The 19,140-nt window shown below is 39.9% G+C and overlaps 1 protein-coding gene across 1 annotated transcript in view; it reads left to right on the top strand.

The window, feature by feature from the left end:
* ADGRG4 (adhesion G protein-coupled receptor G4) overlaps positions 1-18,652 on the top strand; it is a 100,566-nt gene extending 81,914 nt beyond the window's left edge. The window contains 5 exon segments of the mRNA XM_045839369.1: positions 3,372-3,450; positions 9,673-9,953; positions 15,322-15,423; positions 16,314-16,481; positions 18,528-18,652. Of these exon segments, the coding sequence (XP_045695325.1) occupies positions 3,372-3,450; positions 9,673-9,953; positions 15,322-15,423; positions 16,314-16,481; positions 18,528-18,652 (755 nt within the window).
* Positions 18,653-19,140: the final 488 nt, after the last annotated feature.

Genomic DNA, 19,140 nt, shown 5'->3' with positions numbered 1-19,140 from the left:
AACCAAAGTGTCCCAGGTTCGATTCCCAGCCAGGGTACACGCCTAGGTTGCAGGCCATAATCCCCAGCAACCGCACATTGATGTTTCTCTCTCTCTCTGTCTATCTCCCTTCCTTCCCTCTCTAAAAAATAAATAAATAAATAAAATCTTTAAAAAAAAAGATTAAAAAAAAAGCAACCTCCATTGCTAAGAATTAAAAAAAAAAAAAGAAAAGGAATATTAGCATCTGTTTATGTTTGGAGTTCTGTCTTTCTAATAATGCAACCAACTGAAAAGGTTTTAGTCTTTTATTTAAGTCCCTGTCCAAAGCAATAGATTTGTCCATATTGAAAAAAGTACAACCAGAAAGAATCTTTTTTTTTTCAGTTTGAATTATCAAAGTATAAACACAGCTTGGGGACTGCCTCACAACTTCCATTGTAATGTGAACCTCCCACGATCCCTCCCCGCTTTGGTGTCCAAATGGTATTTTTTTCAAATGTGTACATCATACTAGGAACTGTGCTATATGAGCAAAATACATATCTGAAGGGACTGTCCTGTTTATTACAGAATAGGACAGTGGGCCCAGGCCCAGGACTAGCAGGAGCCAGCCTAGATTCACAACTTAGCTTCACCGGGGAATCTCCAAGCCCAGCACAAGTAGCAGCCAGCTCAGATTGCTTTCTAGTTCAGATAGGGTGGCCCTGGGAAAAACACAGGTAAGGGCTGACCTTGGCCTGTACCACCTAGAAACCCCAGGGCCAGTGGACCCAGTGAACAGCTACAGACCACCCTAGAACACCAGCATCCTACACCTACAAAGCTGATCCTTCATGGAGGAAGGAGGTTGGTGGTCAATGGTCACAGACAATCTTTGCAGTGGACTGGCCTGGGTAAATCCTTCCCATTGATATGCCAACAGCAACTGAGGCTCAAATACAAGAGGAGGGTGTACTCAGCCCACACAAAGAATGCACCCCAAGTACCCAGCTTGGGTGATAGGGGAGGATGTGCACTGGGCCCTATAGGACATGTACTACATTAGGGCACACCACCAAGACACGGAGTCAAAGCAGCTGTACCCCATACATAAAAACAAACACAGGGAGGCTTCCAAAATGAAGACACAAAGAAACATAGTCCAAATGAAAGAACAGATCACAACTCCAGAAAAAGACCTAAATGAAATGAAGATAGCAACCTATCAGATGCAGAGTTCAAAATAGTGGTTACAAGAATGCTCAAGGAACTTAGTGAGGACCTCATCAGCATAATGAAGGTATTTTTACCTTCAGAAATGAAGGACATACTAATTGAAATAAAGAACAATTTGCAGGGAAACAACAGTAGAGTGAATAAAACCAAGAATCAAATCAATGATATGGAAAGTAAAAAAGCAAACAACCAAACAGAACAAGAAGAAAAAAAAAATCCAAAAAGTGAGTACAGCCCTGGATGGTGTGGCTCAGTGGATTGAGCACTGGACTATGAACCAAAGGGTCACTGGTTGGATTCCTAGTGAAGGCACATGCCTGGGTTGCAGGCCAGGTCCCCGGTGGGGGGCACTCGAGAGGCAACCACCCATTGATGTTTCTCTCCCACTCTTTCTCCCTCCCTTCCCCTCTCTCTAAAAATAAATGAGTAAAATATTTTTTTAAAATGAGAATAGTATAAGCAGCTTCTGGGACAAGTTGAAGAGGTCCAAAATGAAAAAAACAAAACAAAACAGGTCTAACATTTGCATCATAGGGATGCCAGAAGGAGAAGAGAAAGAGCAAGAAATTGGAAATCTATTTTAAAAAATAACAAAAGAAAACTCCCCTTATTTGGTGAAGGAAATTGACATGCAAGTCCAGGAAGCACAGAGAGTCTCAAACAAGATGGATGCAAAGAAGCCCACTCTAAGACACATGATGATTAAAATGCCAAAGGTTAAGGATAAAGAGAGAATCTTAAAAGCAGCAAGAGAAAAGCAGAGAGTTACCTATAAATGAGTTCCCCTAAGACTTTCAGCTGATTTCTCTACAGAAACTCTGCAGGCAAGAAGGGACTGGCAAGAAATATTCAAATTCATGAAAAGCAGGGACCTATAGCCAAGATTGTTATACCCAGCATAGATACCATTTACAATCAAAGGGCAGATAAAGAGCTTCCCAGACAAGAAAAAATGAAAAGAGTTCATCATCACTAAACCATTATTATATGAAATGTTAAAGGGACTTATTTAAGAAAAAGAAGATCAAAACTATGAACTATAAAATGGGAATGAATACAAATCTATCAACAATTGAATCTAAAAAGCAAACTAAGCAAATAAGAAGAACAGAGACAGAATCATGGATATGGACAGCATTTTGATGGTTACCAGATAGGAGAGTGGTGTGAGACAGTGGGCAAAGAGGTGAGGTGATTAAGAAGTAGAAATAGGTAGTTACAGAATAGCTATTGCGAGTACAGCATAGGAAATTGAGTAGACAAAGAATTTATATACATGACCTATAGACATGAACAATGGAGGTGTTATTGCCTGAGGAAGTGAGGGATGCTGGGTGGAGGGGGGCCAAAGGGGGAAAAATCAGGACAACTGTAACAGCATAATCAATAATATATAATTTTAACAAAAATAATAGAACAGTGGGGAATTTCTCAAGATGCTTGTCACTCTATAACAGCTTTTTACAAAACCCCTAAAATGTGCGCAGATGTAATAATGCTCTTTATTTAGGAGAAATACATTGTTAGAAATAAATAAATAATTTAAGCTTTGCAAATATACATGAAATTGGATATTTAAACCTTGTGTCTATACTCACATCCTGTTTGACTACTTTAACTGAACAGATTGCTTTATTATAATCTGGCTGAATTGACTTGTCATTAACTGGTCAATCTAGTCAAAATGTCAAACTAGTAACGAGTGCAAAAACAGGTCCTCTGTCAGAAAAACACTGAGGGCTGCAGCTAATTGCCTGTGTCCTTCATGCAAGGTGACCAAGACAAAAAGATGCCAGGAAATGAGGGGCAGTATTGAACAAGAGAAAAAATTGGTGGCTCATCATCTGAGAAGAAAGGCTTGATGTGAACTTGCATTCCAATGAACTAGATTCTTCTATTGCCAAGTTGATTTTTGGTGCTTGAGCTATTTTTAATAACCAGTGGGTGTTGTATTGGAGCCATTGGCATGCTGTTTAATTTAGCAGATTGGAGAACTCCTAGAAATGTTTAACTTGGAAGAATTTACAAACATTTTGCAAACAATGGTATTTTGAGGCCCACACATCCGTGGTTCATTTAAACAGTGTCTTAACATAGCGCACAGAGTCACTCATTGATCAGGATATTTCTCCTGCTTCCTAATGGGATGACTTTGGTTTGCTTCCCAACACTAGGGGTCCCAGCAATTATGGTGGCAATCATACTCAGTGTGAAGAAAGATCTATATGGAAGTCTGAGCTCCACGTCTTCATTGTAAGTACCAACATCTCTGCTTCTTAGGTGATGATATTCTTGACCAACAGGGTATGGTAGGATGTTCCAGGCCTGGGCTTGGTCTTGATGCTGAATCTTCAGGGAAGGTTCAGCCTCAGCCTTTCTGGCTTAAACACAATCACAGACACACTCACATAATGATTAGGTGCGTGGGCTCTGTACTGCCTTGGGCAACTTAGTTTACTACTTCTTACTTCCATTTCCTGCTCTGGAAAATGGGGATATTAATGTTTGCTCTCAAATTAAAATGACATCATATATATAAACTGCTAAACATGTGCCTTGTTCCACGGGTAAGTGCTATACAACTGACAGCTATTATAATTAGAAAACTTCCAGAACTTGGAAGGACATGGAGGGGCCACTATAAGGAAATATAAAGACATGTTGAAACATTTTCTACCTCTAGACAACAAAACTCTCCCCTGAAGATGACTCCATCTCTTCCCTTTGTAAATTAGCTTTGTTGTCTTATTGTTTTTCTTTTCTTTTCCTCCCCCCTCTCTTTCTTTCTTTCCCCTTTTCTTCCCTTTCTTCTTTCATTTTCTCTCTCTTTTTTTTTCGAGGTATAAATCCATCCCTTTGGATCTCTCATTTATAGCTAAAGAGGCTAGCCATTTACTTTGCTTCATCTCTCTAGAACCTCCTTTTTAAAAATTATTTTATTGTTGTTCAATTACAGTTGTCTGCATTTTCCCCCAGCACTTACCCCCTACCCCAGTCAAACCCACCTCCCTCCCTTGCTTCCACCCTCCTCCTTGGTTTTGTCCATGTGTACTTTATAGTAGTTCCTGAAAACCCTTCTCCCCACTGTCCCCTCCCCTCTGGCTATTGTTAAATTGTTCTTAATTTCAATGACTCTGGTTATATTTTGTTTGCTTTTTTCTTTTGTTAATTATGTTCCAGTTAATGGTGAGATCATATGGTATTTGTCCCTCTCTGCCTGGTTTATTTCACTTAGCATAATGCTCTCCAGTCCCATCCATGCTGTTGCAAAGTGTATAAGCTCTTTCTTTCTCTCTGCTGTGTAGAATTCCATTTTGTAAATATACCATAGTTTTTTGATCCACTCATTTGCTGATGGGCACTCAGGTTGCTTCCAGCACTTGGCTATTATAAATTGTGCTGCTATGAACATTAGGGTGCATAGGTTCTTTTGGGTTGGTTTATTTTTAGAGAGAGGGGAAGGGAGGGAGAAAGAGAGAAAGAGAAACAGTGTGTGGTTGACTCTTGTGCACCCCCTACTGGGGACCAGGCCTACAACCCAGGCATGTGCTCTAGACTGGGAACTGAACCTGTGACCCTTTGGTTTTCAGGCCAGCACTCAATCCATTGAGCCACACCACCCAGGGCTACTTACCCATATCCATATTTTTTTAGCATTGCCTGTCAAGCACTTTTTAACTACAGATTTCCTCTCCCACTGGAATGAAATCAATGGTAGGAAGTCTTGTCCCCCAGGCTTCTCTGTTTTTCATACTGACATGACAGTTTTCAGAAGGTCAAAATACTACTGTCAGCATATGCTTTCTAATTAAAATTTCTTGTTATCTGTTCTTTCTCTCCCTTTTCCCTACTCATCTAATCTTCCATCCTCCCTTCTTGCCTGTTTTGTGACTTAAAGTGCCCCCCATTATCTATCTAATGGTTATTCTTCTTCAAAGATGAAAAGCAAAAGCAAAGTCAGAACAAAACTAACTCCACTAGCCCTGAAAAAAGGCCTTATATATGTGAAATGATTAGTAAGAGGCAGACTGTTCTAAGATCTTTAAAATATATATATATATATATATATATATATATATATATATATATATTTATATTTTGAAGAAATAATGCAGATACAATACATGGTACAAATTCAAATGTATACAAGGGTAGAGGATGGAAAATAGGCTCCACTCCCAGCCCCAGATACCCAGTTTCTCTCTCTTGATGCAACTCTTATTACAAACAATCAAATTTGTGTAGATAGTCTCTTGCACACTTTGTTATCCAAATGGTAGGTATACATTACTTGGTATTGGGTTGGCAAAAAAATTCAATTGTTTTTCCCCCGTAAGATGGCTCTAGTAGCACTTAACTGTCTTTAATTTCATTGAAAACAATTTTGTTAGATTGTATTGTGACAGCTGTCATATCAATGTGCATTCAAAACAAACATCAAAATTGGTGAACTTTTGTGTAGCCATTTTAATATTGAAGATGGAAGAAAATACGCAATGTTCCCAGCATATTGTGCTTTATTATTTGAAGAGAGGTGAAAACATAACTGAAACACAAAAAAAGGTTTTGTGCAATGTGTGGAGAAGGTGCTGTGACTGATCAAATGTGTCGAAAGTGGTTTGCAAAATTTTGTGCTAGAGATTTCTCACTGGACAATGCTCTGTGGTAGACCAGTTGAAGTTGATAGCAATGAAATCAAAACATTAATTGAGAACAATCATGTTTTACCACACTGGAGATAGCTGACATAGTCAAAATAATCAAATAAATAAAGTCATTAGTGAAAATGCAAAATGTGTCTTTTATTTTACAGAAAAAAAACTAAATGGACTTTTTAGCTAATCCAATACTTAACACTATGTCTTGGGGATGATTTTCTATCTAAACATATAGTGCTCAGGGACTTCCAGTCAAGGTGGCAGCATAGGTTACTACAGCATATCTCTTCGTACAACCACATCAAAATTACAGCTAAGATATACAACAAGCATCACACAGAACAGTCAGAAATCAAGTTGAATAGAAGTCTGACTACTATGGAATTGAAGAAACCATAAGCATCCAGACTGGTAGAAGGGGCAGAGACGTGGAATGGGTTGGTCCCACATCCACGTGTGGTGGATAAAAATTCAGGAGGGATTTCTTGGGAGCAAGAAGTCCCAGCCCCACACCAGGACCTCATCCCAGGGTTCCAGTGCCAGGAAGATAAATCCCCACAACTTCAGGCTGCAAAAACCATCAGGGATTCAGTCAGTGAAAGAAACTTTTGGAGTCCCGAGCAGTTCCTCTTAAGAAACTCACACATGGCCTTAATCAGACTCACATCCTCTGAGCTCCAGCAATAGGGTAGGAGTTTGAAAGGCACCAGTGGCATATAGGGAGGCACTGAAGTGTCGGGCATCAAGTTAAGAGCTGGGGGACAGCTTTCTCCAAGACAGAAAGGCAGGCAGACGCCATTGTCCTTTCTGAACCCATCCCTCACCACAGAGGCACAGAGCTGGGAGGATCCATCTGAAACTCCATATCTGAGACTCCATCAACCTGGATAACACTGTTTTCCCTGCCCTGGAGACCCCTGAGGCTCCATCCCACCCAACTCACAGCTGTAAATGTTGGCTTTTCCATATCAGTGGCTGGTTTTGGCTCATGCTTCACAACTTCCTAAATCCTTTCAAACAATCAACAGCTAGCCTCAGTGAGTCCCAGTCACAGTGCCTCTTGATAAGTGGCCCCAGGCATGATACTAGCAGCAGCCAGCCAAGATTCACACTTGGCTTCACCTGGGAATCTCCAAGCCCAGCACAAGTAGCAGCCACCTCAGATTGAGTTATAGCTCAGGCAGAGTGGCCCTGGGAAAAACACAGGTGAGGGTTGATCTTGGCCTGCACCACCTGGGAAAGCCCAGAGCCTGCACACCCAGTGGACAGCTACAGACCACATCAGAGCACCAACAACCACCCTGCCCCAACACAGGTGATTTTTCCACAGAGGGTGGATGTTGGTGGTCTGTAGTCACAGACAGTTATTGAAGCTGACTGGCCTGGGTAAATTCATCCCATTGATCTGCCAACATGAATCAAGGCCCCAATAGGAGAGGAGGGTGTACTCAGCTTACACATAGGGTACACCTTGCATTCCCATATGGCTGAAAGGGGAGGCTGTGCCACTGGACTCTACAGGACACCTACTATGATAGGCCATGCTAACAAGACGGAGTCATAGCAACTCTACCTAATACATAGAAACAAACACAAGGAGGCTTCCAAAATGAAGTGACAAAGAAACATGACCCAAATGAAAGAACAGATCAAAACTCCAGAAAAGGAACTAAACAAAATGGAGATAAGCAATCTATCAAATACAGATTTCAAAACAGGGCTTATAAGGATGCTCAAGGAACTTAGTGGGGACCTCAATAACATAAAAAATATCCAGTAAGAAAGGAAGGATACACTCATTGAAATAAAGAACAACTTACAAGGAAACAACAGTAGAGTGAATAAAGCTGAGAATCAAAGCAATGATATGGAACATAAGGAAACAAAAAACAACCAATCAGAACAAGAAGAAAAAAGAATCCAAAAAACATGAAGATAGTACAAGCAACCTCTGGAACAACTTCAAGAGGTCCAATATTCACATCATAGGGATGCCAGAAGGAGAAGAGAAAGAGCAAGAAATTGGAAATCTATTTTAAAAAATAACAAAAGAAAACTCCCCTTATTTGGTGAAAGAAACTGACATGCAAGTCCAGGAGGCACAGAGAGTCCCAAACAAGATGGATACAAAGAAGCCCACTCTAAAACACATCATAATTAAAATGCCAAAAATTAAGGGTAAAGAGGGAATCTTAAAAGCAGCAAGAGAAAAGCAGTTAGTTATCTATGGGAGAGTTCCCATAAGACTGTCAGCTAATTTCTCTACAGAAACTTTGCAGGCAAGAAGGGACTGGCAAGAAATATTCAAACTCATGAAAAGCAGGGACCTATAGCCAAGATTGTTATACCCAGCAAAGATACCATTTACAATCAAAGGGCAGATAAAGAGCTTCCCAGACAAGAAAAAATGAAAAGAGTTCATCATCACCAAACCATTATTATATAAAATGTCACCCTGGCTGGTGTGTCTTTGTGGATTGAGTGCTGGCTTGCAAATCAAAGGGTCACTGGTTTGATTCCCAGTCAGGGCACATGCCTGGATTGCAGGCCAGGTCCCCAGTCAGGGTTATGTGAGAGGCAACCACACATTGATGTTTCTTTCCCTCACTTTATCTCTCCCTTCCCCTCTCTAAAAAAATAAATTAAAACAATCTTTTTAAAAAGAAGTAAAAATAGGTAGTTACAGAATAGCCATGGGGATGTAAAGTACAGTATAAGAAGTGGAGTAGCCAAAGAACTTATACACATGACCCATGGACATGAACAATGGTGTGGGGATTGCCTGAGGGAGTGGGTGTGCTGGGTGGATGGGAACAGAGAGGGAAAATTGGGACAACTGTAATAGCATAAGCAATAAAATATAATTTAAAAAGAAAAATGCAAAAATATATATAGCTTTGTCATTTAAAAAAGTTTTCTATAGCTTCCTTTAAAGCTTAAGATGATATTCAGGGAAGCTTAAGTATTAAGCTTCTATTAGGGTAATTAAATTCTTCTCCCCTTTTTCCCAAGATACACAAACATGTACAAACTCACACATACATGAAAGTATCCACATCAACATAAGTAATATGATCACAAGAAATTTTCCTGGTTCTGGAAAAGAGGTTTCAGCTAAGTTGACATACAGAGGAATTAATGAAACTTGTCTATATTAATAATTAGAGGTAATACCACCAGTAATAGGAAATGTTATTAGATGAATATCCGTTCTCATAAGTTACCACATATTTCTTTTTAAATAGAAATGGTAGAGCCATTAATCACTCCAGTAGCCAGTGTTGCCTTCTATAGTCCAAACTGGTAGCTGTGCTTAGAGTTTTAAAATATATATATTATTTTAAAGCAATACAACCTGAGCTCTTTTGTTACATTTCCATTAACTCTAATAAGCTTATCATTGATGTAACATTCAGAAAAGCGTCATTACTCTTGTCCTTTTATTGTGACATTTATCATGCAAAGCAAAATTTGTACTGCATATAAAAACTCAGGTATAAGATGAAGGAAGGCCACTTTGGGGGCAATACATAACTTATTTTTATGCTGTTGAGGAAGAGAAGAGCCTTCTAGGGAATTGGACTGAGAGGTTTCTGAATATGTAGGGCAGAAATATCCTCTGGGTTTTCTGATTTTGACACTAGAAAGAAGCTTGAACTGTGTGGCTCAGGAGATTGAGGTTCTTGTCCCAGAGGTTTGTCAACTAGGTGTTCTCAGGTGGAATGAAATTGTCTAGGGAACCTTCAGATTCTCACTGCAAAATGTGAGTTTATGTTTCTGTACCTCACAATGGTCTTGTCTGTTTTGTCTCTTACAGCTGTTGGATTAAAGATGATTCTACCTTTTACATCTCAGTTGTGGCTTATTTTTGCCTCATATTTCTCATGAATTTCTCCATGTTTTGCACTGTTCTTGCTCAACTGAATTCCATGAAATCTCAAGGCCAGAAGACTTGGCGGAACATGATCCTGCATGACCTCAAAGGCACAACAAGCCTGACATTCTTACTTGGCCTCACCTGGGGGGTTATCTTTTTCGCTTGGGGACCTGTGAGGATCTTTTTCTTGTATCTTTTTGCCATTTTTAATACTTTGCAAGGTAACATTTTCTTCTTTGTATTTTGGAAAATAATCTCATCTTTCAGGGATTTAAAGGAGGGAAAAAAAGAAAGATACTCCAAGAGGTCTCTGCTGCCAATGAGTTGGCAGACAGCCATTAAAAATATTACCTAGATGTTAGGACTTCATTAAATAGCCCAATCTCTCTTCCTCAGGGCTGTAAAGAGAAGCTCAGATAGCTCACTGAACTCCAGCTAGTTTTAAGTCTATAACAAACATTGATTGGCACTACTTCTTCTTGCATTGCATCAACAATATTGTGCTTATAACTGTAGAGATATGAACTTGTGTTGACATTTTGAAGTGCACTATCCAGTTGAACATAGCAATTACTGGACAGTAGAAACATTAATCTTTTGACCCCACAGACTATGGCTGCATCAGATATCCTAATACATTGTAAAAAGGAGCCAGGCTAGGAAATTGTAGAGTCACAGGAGAATGAAGGTAAAGGGCAAAGAGCAGTGGTGTCAAGGGAAGAGGCTAAGTTTCTAGTCTTGGTTTTGTTACAAATAAACCTTGAAAAAGTTGCCAGAACTGGTTGAATTAGATGATACTAAACTAATGGCTCTATAGCTCTTTAATGCCCTTCCTATTTTCTGGTGAAAGGAGGAAATAACAATGGAGTAATTAAATGGTAGGTCAAAGATGATGTGAGAAGTAAAAGCTGGGGTTCTGATTAATATATCTCTGAGTAATTGTTGATGTTCATTTTGGACTGATTTTTCCTATTACAAACTCTTGGAAGAGGCATGAAGAGTGATTTCCAGGGAGTCACAAACTCCACCCCATGCTCTTATCCTCAAGTTTGGCCCAGTTGATTTGGGCCACTGCAGCAGGCTGCGAGTCGACTTGGGCAGTTCATTGAGTTAGGGTCTCCTTTAGTGCTTTTAACTATTCATTTGATAAATGCTTTTTACCAGAGTGCAGTCCATTGGTGGTCCCATAGGGTGCTCTAGGAGGAAAATGGTTCTATGGTCAAAGAAGTTTGGGAAATGTGGCAAACTACATGTCCCATTCTTGAAATGGCACAGTATACATTAACATGGTGAAAGTCTTGAGAAATTATGTTGGAAAAAATACCTTTAAAAATTATCTTAACCCAGCATTTTAAAAACTTCAGAACACTTTGTCATTGTGGTTGTTAACCCCTGAGGAATCTTGGGAAATATGAATTGGTGTGCAATTATGGTATGCCAAGTATTTGTCAGGTGCTACATGGAAATGGGGGAACAATCTAGAATAAGGCATATATAGTGATTGAAGAAACTATTTCATTTTGCAGCAGTGAGGTGTATCAAATGAAACTTTTTGTCCCACCAGGTAATGCTAGCCTTATATAGCTATACTCTTATTAGATTGTGAAAAACACAAAATGTGTCGTTCTTCCTTCACATGCCACTTTTATTCCTTGTTATAATAAGGACAAAATGTTTGTGAACTCTCTACCCCACTGTCTCTTGGTTTCCTTTGAGGCTACCAGCACTTGGTTGTATCCTAGATTGTTGACTGAGACACTGGTGATGATTCTATACTTTACCTCTTGATGTAACTACCTGAATTACACTGAGATTACCTTGGTCTTAGTATCATGGTGTTTTAAGAACTAACCAGTCTCAGTGTAGAATGTACAGAGTAGATTAAGAACTAGGTGCCTATGCAGATTTCTTCCTCAGCAATAACTGCAGGCTTCTCTCTAGGTCACTCACTTCGAGGAGAATGTACTTACCATATGGAAAGAGGGGTTAAAGGGAAAGCTGATAAAAGAACCAGAAAGCAAAGCATTTTAAAACTTATAAGGAGATAAGGGTGTTTTCAAAACAGCAAGTACTTCATTCCTATGGTGGAAGGGAATGTAGTATCTAAGCAGGAAGCCTATATGGGTAGAAGCAGAATCCAATTGGAGTTTTCCTGAGAACTAAAACCAAAGTCCCATAGATCCAACATCAACAGAGCTAAGCTGTCTCTGTCTATCAGATACGCTTTATGTCAACTAAGCACCAAGCATTCCTAGTTCCTAGTTCTGCCTACAAGAGAGAACATACCATCATGCAGAAAGGGTGTTTACAGGGCCCGAGTTTTAAACTCAAGACACACACACACAGACACACTCACACACCCCAAATACTCAAAACAAGAATGCAGTGAAGCAAGTGAAGAAATTAGCCATTTAAAAGATGGATGGCAAGTTTGCAATTTTGGGTGAAGGGGGTTTCCCTGTGGTCAGGTGTGAAAAAAAATTATAATCATAATTAGCCATTTCTGAAGGAGGAATACACAAATAAAAATGCAGGTGACAAAAACCTGACATTTTCTCTCATGCTTATGTTCTAATGAGTAAGCAGATCAATCTGTTATTGGAAAGAAAAAGGAAGGCTGTCAGGCAGAGAGGGAGAGCTGGCAGGCAGCTCATTGGAATTCACAGAATAACCTTTAAGTCTGAGAACTAACTAAACTCCATGCAGGAAATCAGAGCAGTAATAGGGGCTTGTTGTCACTGTTGCCCCTTTTCATGCTGGAGCTGGAAGAGTTTTACTTGCTCTGAGACTAGGATTTTATCTCATTGGGTTGCTGTACCACTTTCCAGGTGACTGCTGCTCAGAAAAGGGTGCTGGATTCATCACCACAGTTGTTTGGTTACAAGTGGAGTCAAAGCCTTCAGGGGAGGTGGTGAGACTGTCATTCTGCTCAGCCTCCAGATTTCTGTCTCCCACCTGGAATCAGACAGTCTCAAGGCTGGGACCAGGGAACCAAAAACTTCCTAATCCAACTTGCCATCAAGTGATAGGAAGGCATGTGCCTCTACCTGAAAATTTTAAGTGACAGAGAGCTGACTATTCCACAGAGCAAAACATTTAACTTCTCTCTTTTTTACATTGAAATGTATTTGGCATATAACATTGTATAAATTTGAGGTGTACAACATGTTCATTAAATACATTTATATATTATAACATGATTGCCATTGTAGCTTCTAAACAACTCTGAATCTTATCCAGGTCATCCTTTTCTGATAGTAGTATAGTGGAGTGGTTAAGCCCTTGGTCTTTGCAGCCAGACTGCCTATCTTTAATCTTAATGCTGCCAGCTCAACATCAGCTGAGCTGATGACTGGGTCAAGTTTACTAGACTTCTGGATCTCCAACACCTCTCATCTATAAATATAAAACTAATAGCACAAAGTTTATGGTCTAGTCATTGCTTAGTACATATTAGCTGTGATTTGTTACTACATGGTTGTTTGTAGCTTCCTCCCGTTGTTTCTAGTTCTAACCTGGCAACCACACTGAACAAGCCTAATTTATCCTTTTCATGACAGCCCTTTCAGATGGTAGCTGTGACTATAGCTACCATCTCTCCCCACCCTTTATTTCCCACTCCAAGTTTTCTCTTATCCAATACAACAACTCAGCTCTTTCAGTGTTTCCTCAAGTCCATCCCTATTCTTGTTTCCTCTAAGTATTCTTGAATATTTCAATTTTTCATTATCTTCTTAAAACAAAGTCTCCCAAATAGAGCATGGTACTGGTAGGAGGAAGTACCAAACCAGGGCAGATGGCAGGAAATTCTCACCTGCCTCAGTAAAGATCCTTTACTCCCACTAATGTCCTAGCTGAAGTGAGCTTTGGGGGCATTTACTGTTGACTCATGCTCAGCTTGCAATGAGCTAAGACAACTGTGATCCATCACTAATTGCTGCCTTCAGGATAACTGGCCAATGAGAGAGCAAGCTGAACACTGTTTAGAAAACAAAGGTTTCAAAACTGCACTTGGGCCAAAAGAAATAGTTTGAGACCCAAGAAGGTATTACTAGGGTTGCAGAAGGCTGTGAGAGTTTGTGTATCAAGTGCCTTGGGGTTCAAGTCAACAAATAGCTATTGAGCTGATACATATAGTACTAGAGGAAAAGGGAGTAGTGATATAAAGATGAAAATGAAAGATATTTCATCCCTGAAAGATATTACAGCTAGGTGGAGAAATTGACAATACATGGAGAATAATATGGCCAAATATAGCAAATATAACAAAGTGCTATGGGAATTCAGAAGAGGGAAAGATGAGTTTCAGTTTGAGGTATCTGGAAAGGCTTTGTGAATAAAAAGACTTTTACCATGGACCATAAAAAAAGCCAGGATGTTTACAAGAATTATTTCTGCCCATTCTACCTCCAAACCTTAGGAAATTAAATTGGCTTTCTAGGGCATTGTAATCAGGATCATCTTGAGTCCTACTTTTATCTCCCAAGAAGATATTTCAGAGGGTAGGTATGGGAAATGGCCAATATTGCTGGCAGACATGTTCAGCTCCTCTGTCCCACTTGCAGAGAAAAATCAGGGCTGGCAGTGGAAAAGTAGGGGGCCAAATTTATGATCTCCACTCCCTGTAATTATGTAAATGATGAGTGTATGTATTTGTTATTTATTGCTGTGTAACAAATTACCCTCAAATTTTAGCAGCCTAAAACAATAAACACACAGTTTCTGAGGGCCATGGATTCAGGAGAAGCTTAGCTGGATGATTCTGGCCCAGGGACTCTTACAAAGGTACAGTCAATATGCCAGCCAGGGCTTTAATCATCTCAAGACTTTACTAAGTCTAGCAAATCTGCTTCCAGGAAGGCTCGCTCACATGGCTATAGACTGGAAGCCTCAGTTTCTCACATGTGGGCTTATCCACAAGGCTATTAAGGTGTCCTCAAGACACAACACTTAGTCCTGGCTGGTGTGGCTCAGTGGATTGAGTGCTGGCCTGTGAACCACAGGGTCACCAGTTCGATCCCCAGTCAGGGCACATACCTGGGTTGTGGGCAAGGTCCCCAGTAGCGGGTGTGTGAGGCATCTACACATTGATGTTTCTCTCTCTGTCTTTCTTCCTCCTTTCCCCCTCTCTAAAAATGAATAAATCAAATCTTTAAAAAAAGACACAACACTTGGGTTCCTTCAAAGTGAGTGATGAGAGGGGTGGGGAGAGAGAGGTCTTGTATTACCTAATTTTGGAAGTGATGTACCATTACTTCTACCATGTCCTCTAGAGGAAACTATATGAGGATATGAATGCCAGGATGTTGGGATCATTGAGAGCCATCTTGGGGGCTAGCTATCAATGCAGACCTGATCTCTCAAGCTCTAGGAAGGACATCAGCCCTTGGGTTGACATGAAATCTTGATACAGATCATTTTGCCATCACTGCCTTTGGCAGGGAGGCTAGGAAGATGAGATCAGAAAGCCAATAATGGCCATGAGGTTTTTTAGAAGGTGTGTCTATGGTGAGAAGAGTAGACCTGAATCTAGGCATTGGTGACAGCTAGTAAAAAAAGCTGAAAAAGACTAACCTTCTTCTGTTATAGGATTCCTCATTTTTGTGTTCCACTGTGTGATGAAGGAGTGTGTGCGGGAGCAGTGGCAGGTATACTTCTGTTCTGGGTGGTTGCAATTGGACAACTCTTCAGGTAAGATGCCAGTTTGGGTAAGGTTTTGAAAATTGCAGGTTTTATAAAGCTAATCAGATTAACCTTTCCCCTTACTTGAGCCCATACAGCATCAACATCAAAATGAAGCTGTTTCCATGTCATGGAAATGATTTGTGCTTCTGTGCTGAGACTAATGAAGTCAGGGGAAGGATGTGACTTGGGCCATGTTTTAAGTTAGTGAAGCTTCTCTTTTGGCCCAGGTTCCTTGGATTGCTTGTCCTCGCTGTCACCTGAGTCTTGATTCAATTAAAAGAACATTGATTGAGTGCCTATTGTGTTCTAGGCACTGTGTCACAGGGGCTTTCTGGCCCATAGCCAACAGTGGGTTGAGTGAATGTGGGAACTAAAAGGGGATGGTGTAGGTGGAGAACTTGTCAGCATCCTTAACATGCCTGGCTAGAGGGCTCCATGGATGGACCAGTGTCCCTTCCAGCACAGTGGGAGTTATAGCAGAGTCTGATGAAGCCTCTGAGAATATCTCCAGTCCAGGCAAACTAATTCTATGTTTATCAAAAGCCTCTTCCATCCAATTCAGGCAGCTTCTCTGAATCTTGATGCAAAACTCCTTTAGGTAAGGCAGTGCTTGAACTCAAAGTTTCTATAAGTGATACAGGAATTTTACTCCTTTATGCTGGGCATGTCAGTAAAACCTGCTGGTCCCTGTTCCAGGCTCTAGGGAAAGCAGGCATCCTTGGTAGGAGAACTGGCTCTGCTTATACCACTTCATAGAAAATCTGACTCCTTCCAGAGCAAATACTCTGTACATTGGATTTTATATTTTTTGAACAGGATTATGAGGTATAATTTACCCATATGAAGTATACAGTTTAATGAGTTTTATGTTTTTAACTTTTTTGGTGTCATTTCAGATTGGAGTTGCAGGTATGAGCTAAATGTTGGGTGTAAGCAGAAAAGAGTGAAGAAAACCTTTGAGCACAAATTGTTGACACCATCCCTCAAGTCAACTGCAACTAGTTCCACTTTCAAATCTTTAGGCTCTACACAAGGCACACCTTCAGAAATAAGCTTTCCAAATGGTGAGAGAAACAGCTGTGTTGTCTACAGTTATATTTCAGAGATTCTGAATTAATATGAGGCCACATATGTGGTCTTGGGAAATTCTTCTTTCTGAAACCTAAAAGCACATGTACATACATGAGCTCATTCTTTGCTGAGAAAAAAAATGTGTATAAAAGCACTTAGTATGTACAGATCTGGGGGATTATTAGACTAATGGAGGAGAAAAGAGACTGAAGGTAAAAACAATGGGTAATTAAAAACAACTATATATATTACTAAAACCAGAAGAAACCTTAGGCATTGTCTGGTGCAATCTCCTCATTTTATAGGTGAGCAAGCAACCTTATGCAGAAAAAGCAAAATGCCTTGTGGACAGTCACTCAGCCCATCAGCAGAGAACTGGAGCCAGGGCTTGAGTCTCCTGACTCTCAGGCTAGTGCTCACCACACTCTACCAAGAATACCCTCTGAGCTGTACAATACTCATAGATGCTCACCTTCTTCCATAGGAAGCCAAATTTCTAGGTACAGAAACAGGTGTTGAAGTGAAGATGGGTATTGGGAGGGAAATATAGGGAGATAATTGGCCTAAAGGCCTTAAGTGAAGAGAAAGGTAAAGAGAGGAAGAACTTAAGTATTCAAGTCGATGTGATGACTCTGTGTTCTGTGCTTTCAGCTGGATGATGGTGAAGCGGCCTTTGGTTGCTTTCTTAAAGACCAAAGTAGACCCTACTTCACACACACAGAATTCATTTGGTGGCCTAGCTATAATCATTCTCCCACCTTCTCAGCACTGGCTGTAAAACTGCCTTATCTACTTATATTTTTTATTATGTTGGTTCCATATGAAAGTTCTATTTCCAAGGGCTGCAGCCAATTTGGAATCAGCATGGTGGTTTTTTTTTTAAAGCATCAAACCTGGAGTCAGAAGGCTTTGAATCAAGTCCCAGCTCTGTCACTAATCTTGACCTTGGGGATATTATTTTTCTCTTCAGAGCTGCATTCACTCTATCTTCAATTCATTACTATTTAAGGCAACACTATTTTCCAGTTTAGGCTAATTGGACTAGTGTACAAATGGAGTCTCAGTCTACATTTCTGCATGGAAAATTTGGTGCATATGAAAAAATTTTTTCCTTGGCCACAAGTATCCATCAAACTCTGACCAACTAGCAGATATGTTCTGGTGTTCCTATGGAGGCACTGGGGAGCCACAGCATATAGACAGTAGGGGCTATGGAAGCTCCTTAAATACATAATAATTGGGACTGATTGGGTAAAGTCATTTTTTAAAGAGTAGATTTTTTTAAAATACAGAGTAAAATCATTTTTGCAAAGGGATTGATTAGTATCAGTTCCCCTGCTGTCCCTGTGAGATAGTTTCATTAGCAAATATATGAATAAAATGTACACATTTTGCTTATGAGGAACAGCAGCAAGTTCCACATCCAGGATATTAATGTTGTACCAAGCAATAGATCCAGAGAACTAAGGTGCCTGGATTTGTAAAGTAACTCAGCCAGCCAGTGGGGCAGGTAGTCTAGCCTTTTAGGCCCAGATTCTAAAACTGCAATCTGGATGTTGCCATCAGACCTGTGGCAGCCAGAAGCTCAATTCTATTAGCACAGAGTGAAAACTTGTGTGTTCTGTACCACTAGGCCCTCTCAGGCTGAGAAACAGCTAAGCTTCCAGAGCAAGAATATTAAATTCACAGATGATCTAGATTTGCGTGTTACCATTTTATGTTGTCTCTCCTGAAGGCCTCCTAGGTTTGCCCATGCATATCATCCCCTAGGTTAAGGTTGCTGTGAATGACACAGTTTATTATTTACAATGCAGGAAGAACATATGTACTTGTAATTGTCTAAACAGTGCTGTCAAGATAAATTAATTCACCCTGAATTTATATTAAACTATCTATGGAAAGCACCACACTTTTACTTCCTTCCAAATTCCTTTATTCATTTCTTCATTAGATAAAATATTCTTATGCTTCTGCTATATGCAGAGTCCCCAATGATATGGCTGAAAATGTTCTTTTTGTTTGTTTGTTTGTTAATACAGGTGACTTTGATGAAGATCCCTACTTTTCTCCCTTGAGTTGTGATGGTGTGTCTTATTGTGTGGAAAGAATATTACCTGAGGAAATCAAAATGAATTCCATTCATAAACAAAGATTTCTTCAATAAATTCCAAAAGAGGCATCCACCTCCCCCTACCCCCAGGTTGAGGAAAATGTTGAATTTGTGAAGCCATCTCCTCCAGCTTCATTTTCTAAATATTATTTTGGAAGGGAAAGAATGAGATAGCACTTAGTGAATATTAAACTCAGAATATTTCTCCTATTTATTGCTATAGTTATTTCTTTTTTAGATAAGATTTAAGGTTTTAGTTATATTAGGGGATAAATGTCTACAGCTTTTGAGATTTAGTTTAAAAAATCTAATTGTCCACATACTGTTGAAAGAAAAAAATCAAGATAAGGGTCCTTACTGCCTTGAGAGTCAAACAATTTCAGGTGGCCAAAGTTTCTGGATACCAAGTTGACCTGACACCCACAGAGTAAGCAGATAGGAAGAGCCACAAGGTGATACCTTTAGGGGGAAAAACACACACAAAAAAACCCTCAGTATCCTGTTGGTCTGTCATGACAAATTACCTGCAGTCCCCATTATCG

Source organism: Phyllostomus hastatus, unplaced genomic scaffold (genome assembly GCF_019186645.2).
Source record: "Phyllostomus hastatus isolate PE091 unplaced genomic scaffold, TTU_PhHast_1.1 phas_contig_30, whole genome shotgun sequence".
NCBI classification, from domain to species: domain Eukaryota; kingdom Metazoa; phylum Chordata; class Mammalia; order Chiroptera; family Phyllostomidae; genus Phyllostomus; species Phyllostomus hastatus.
The sequence above is the reverse complement of the archived record's forward strand: the minus strand, read 5'-3'. Positions and strand labels throughout refer to the sequence as shown.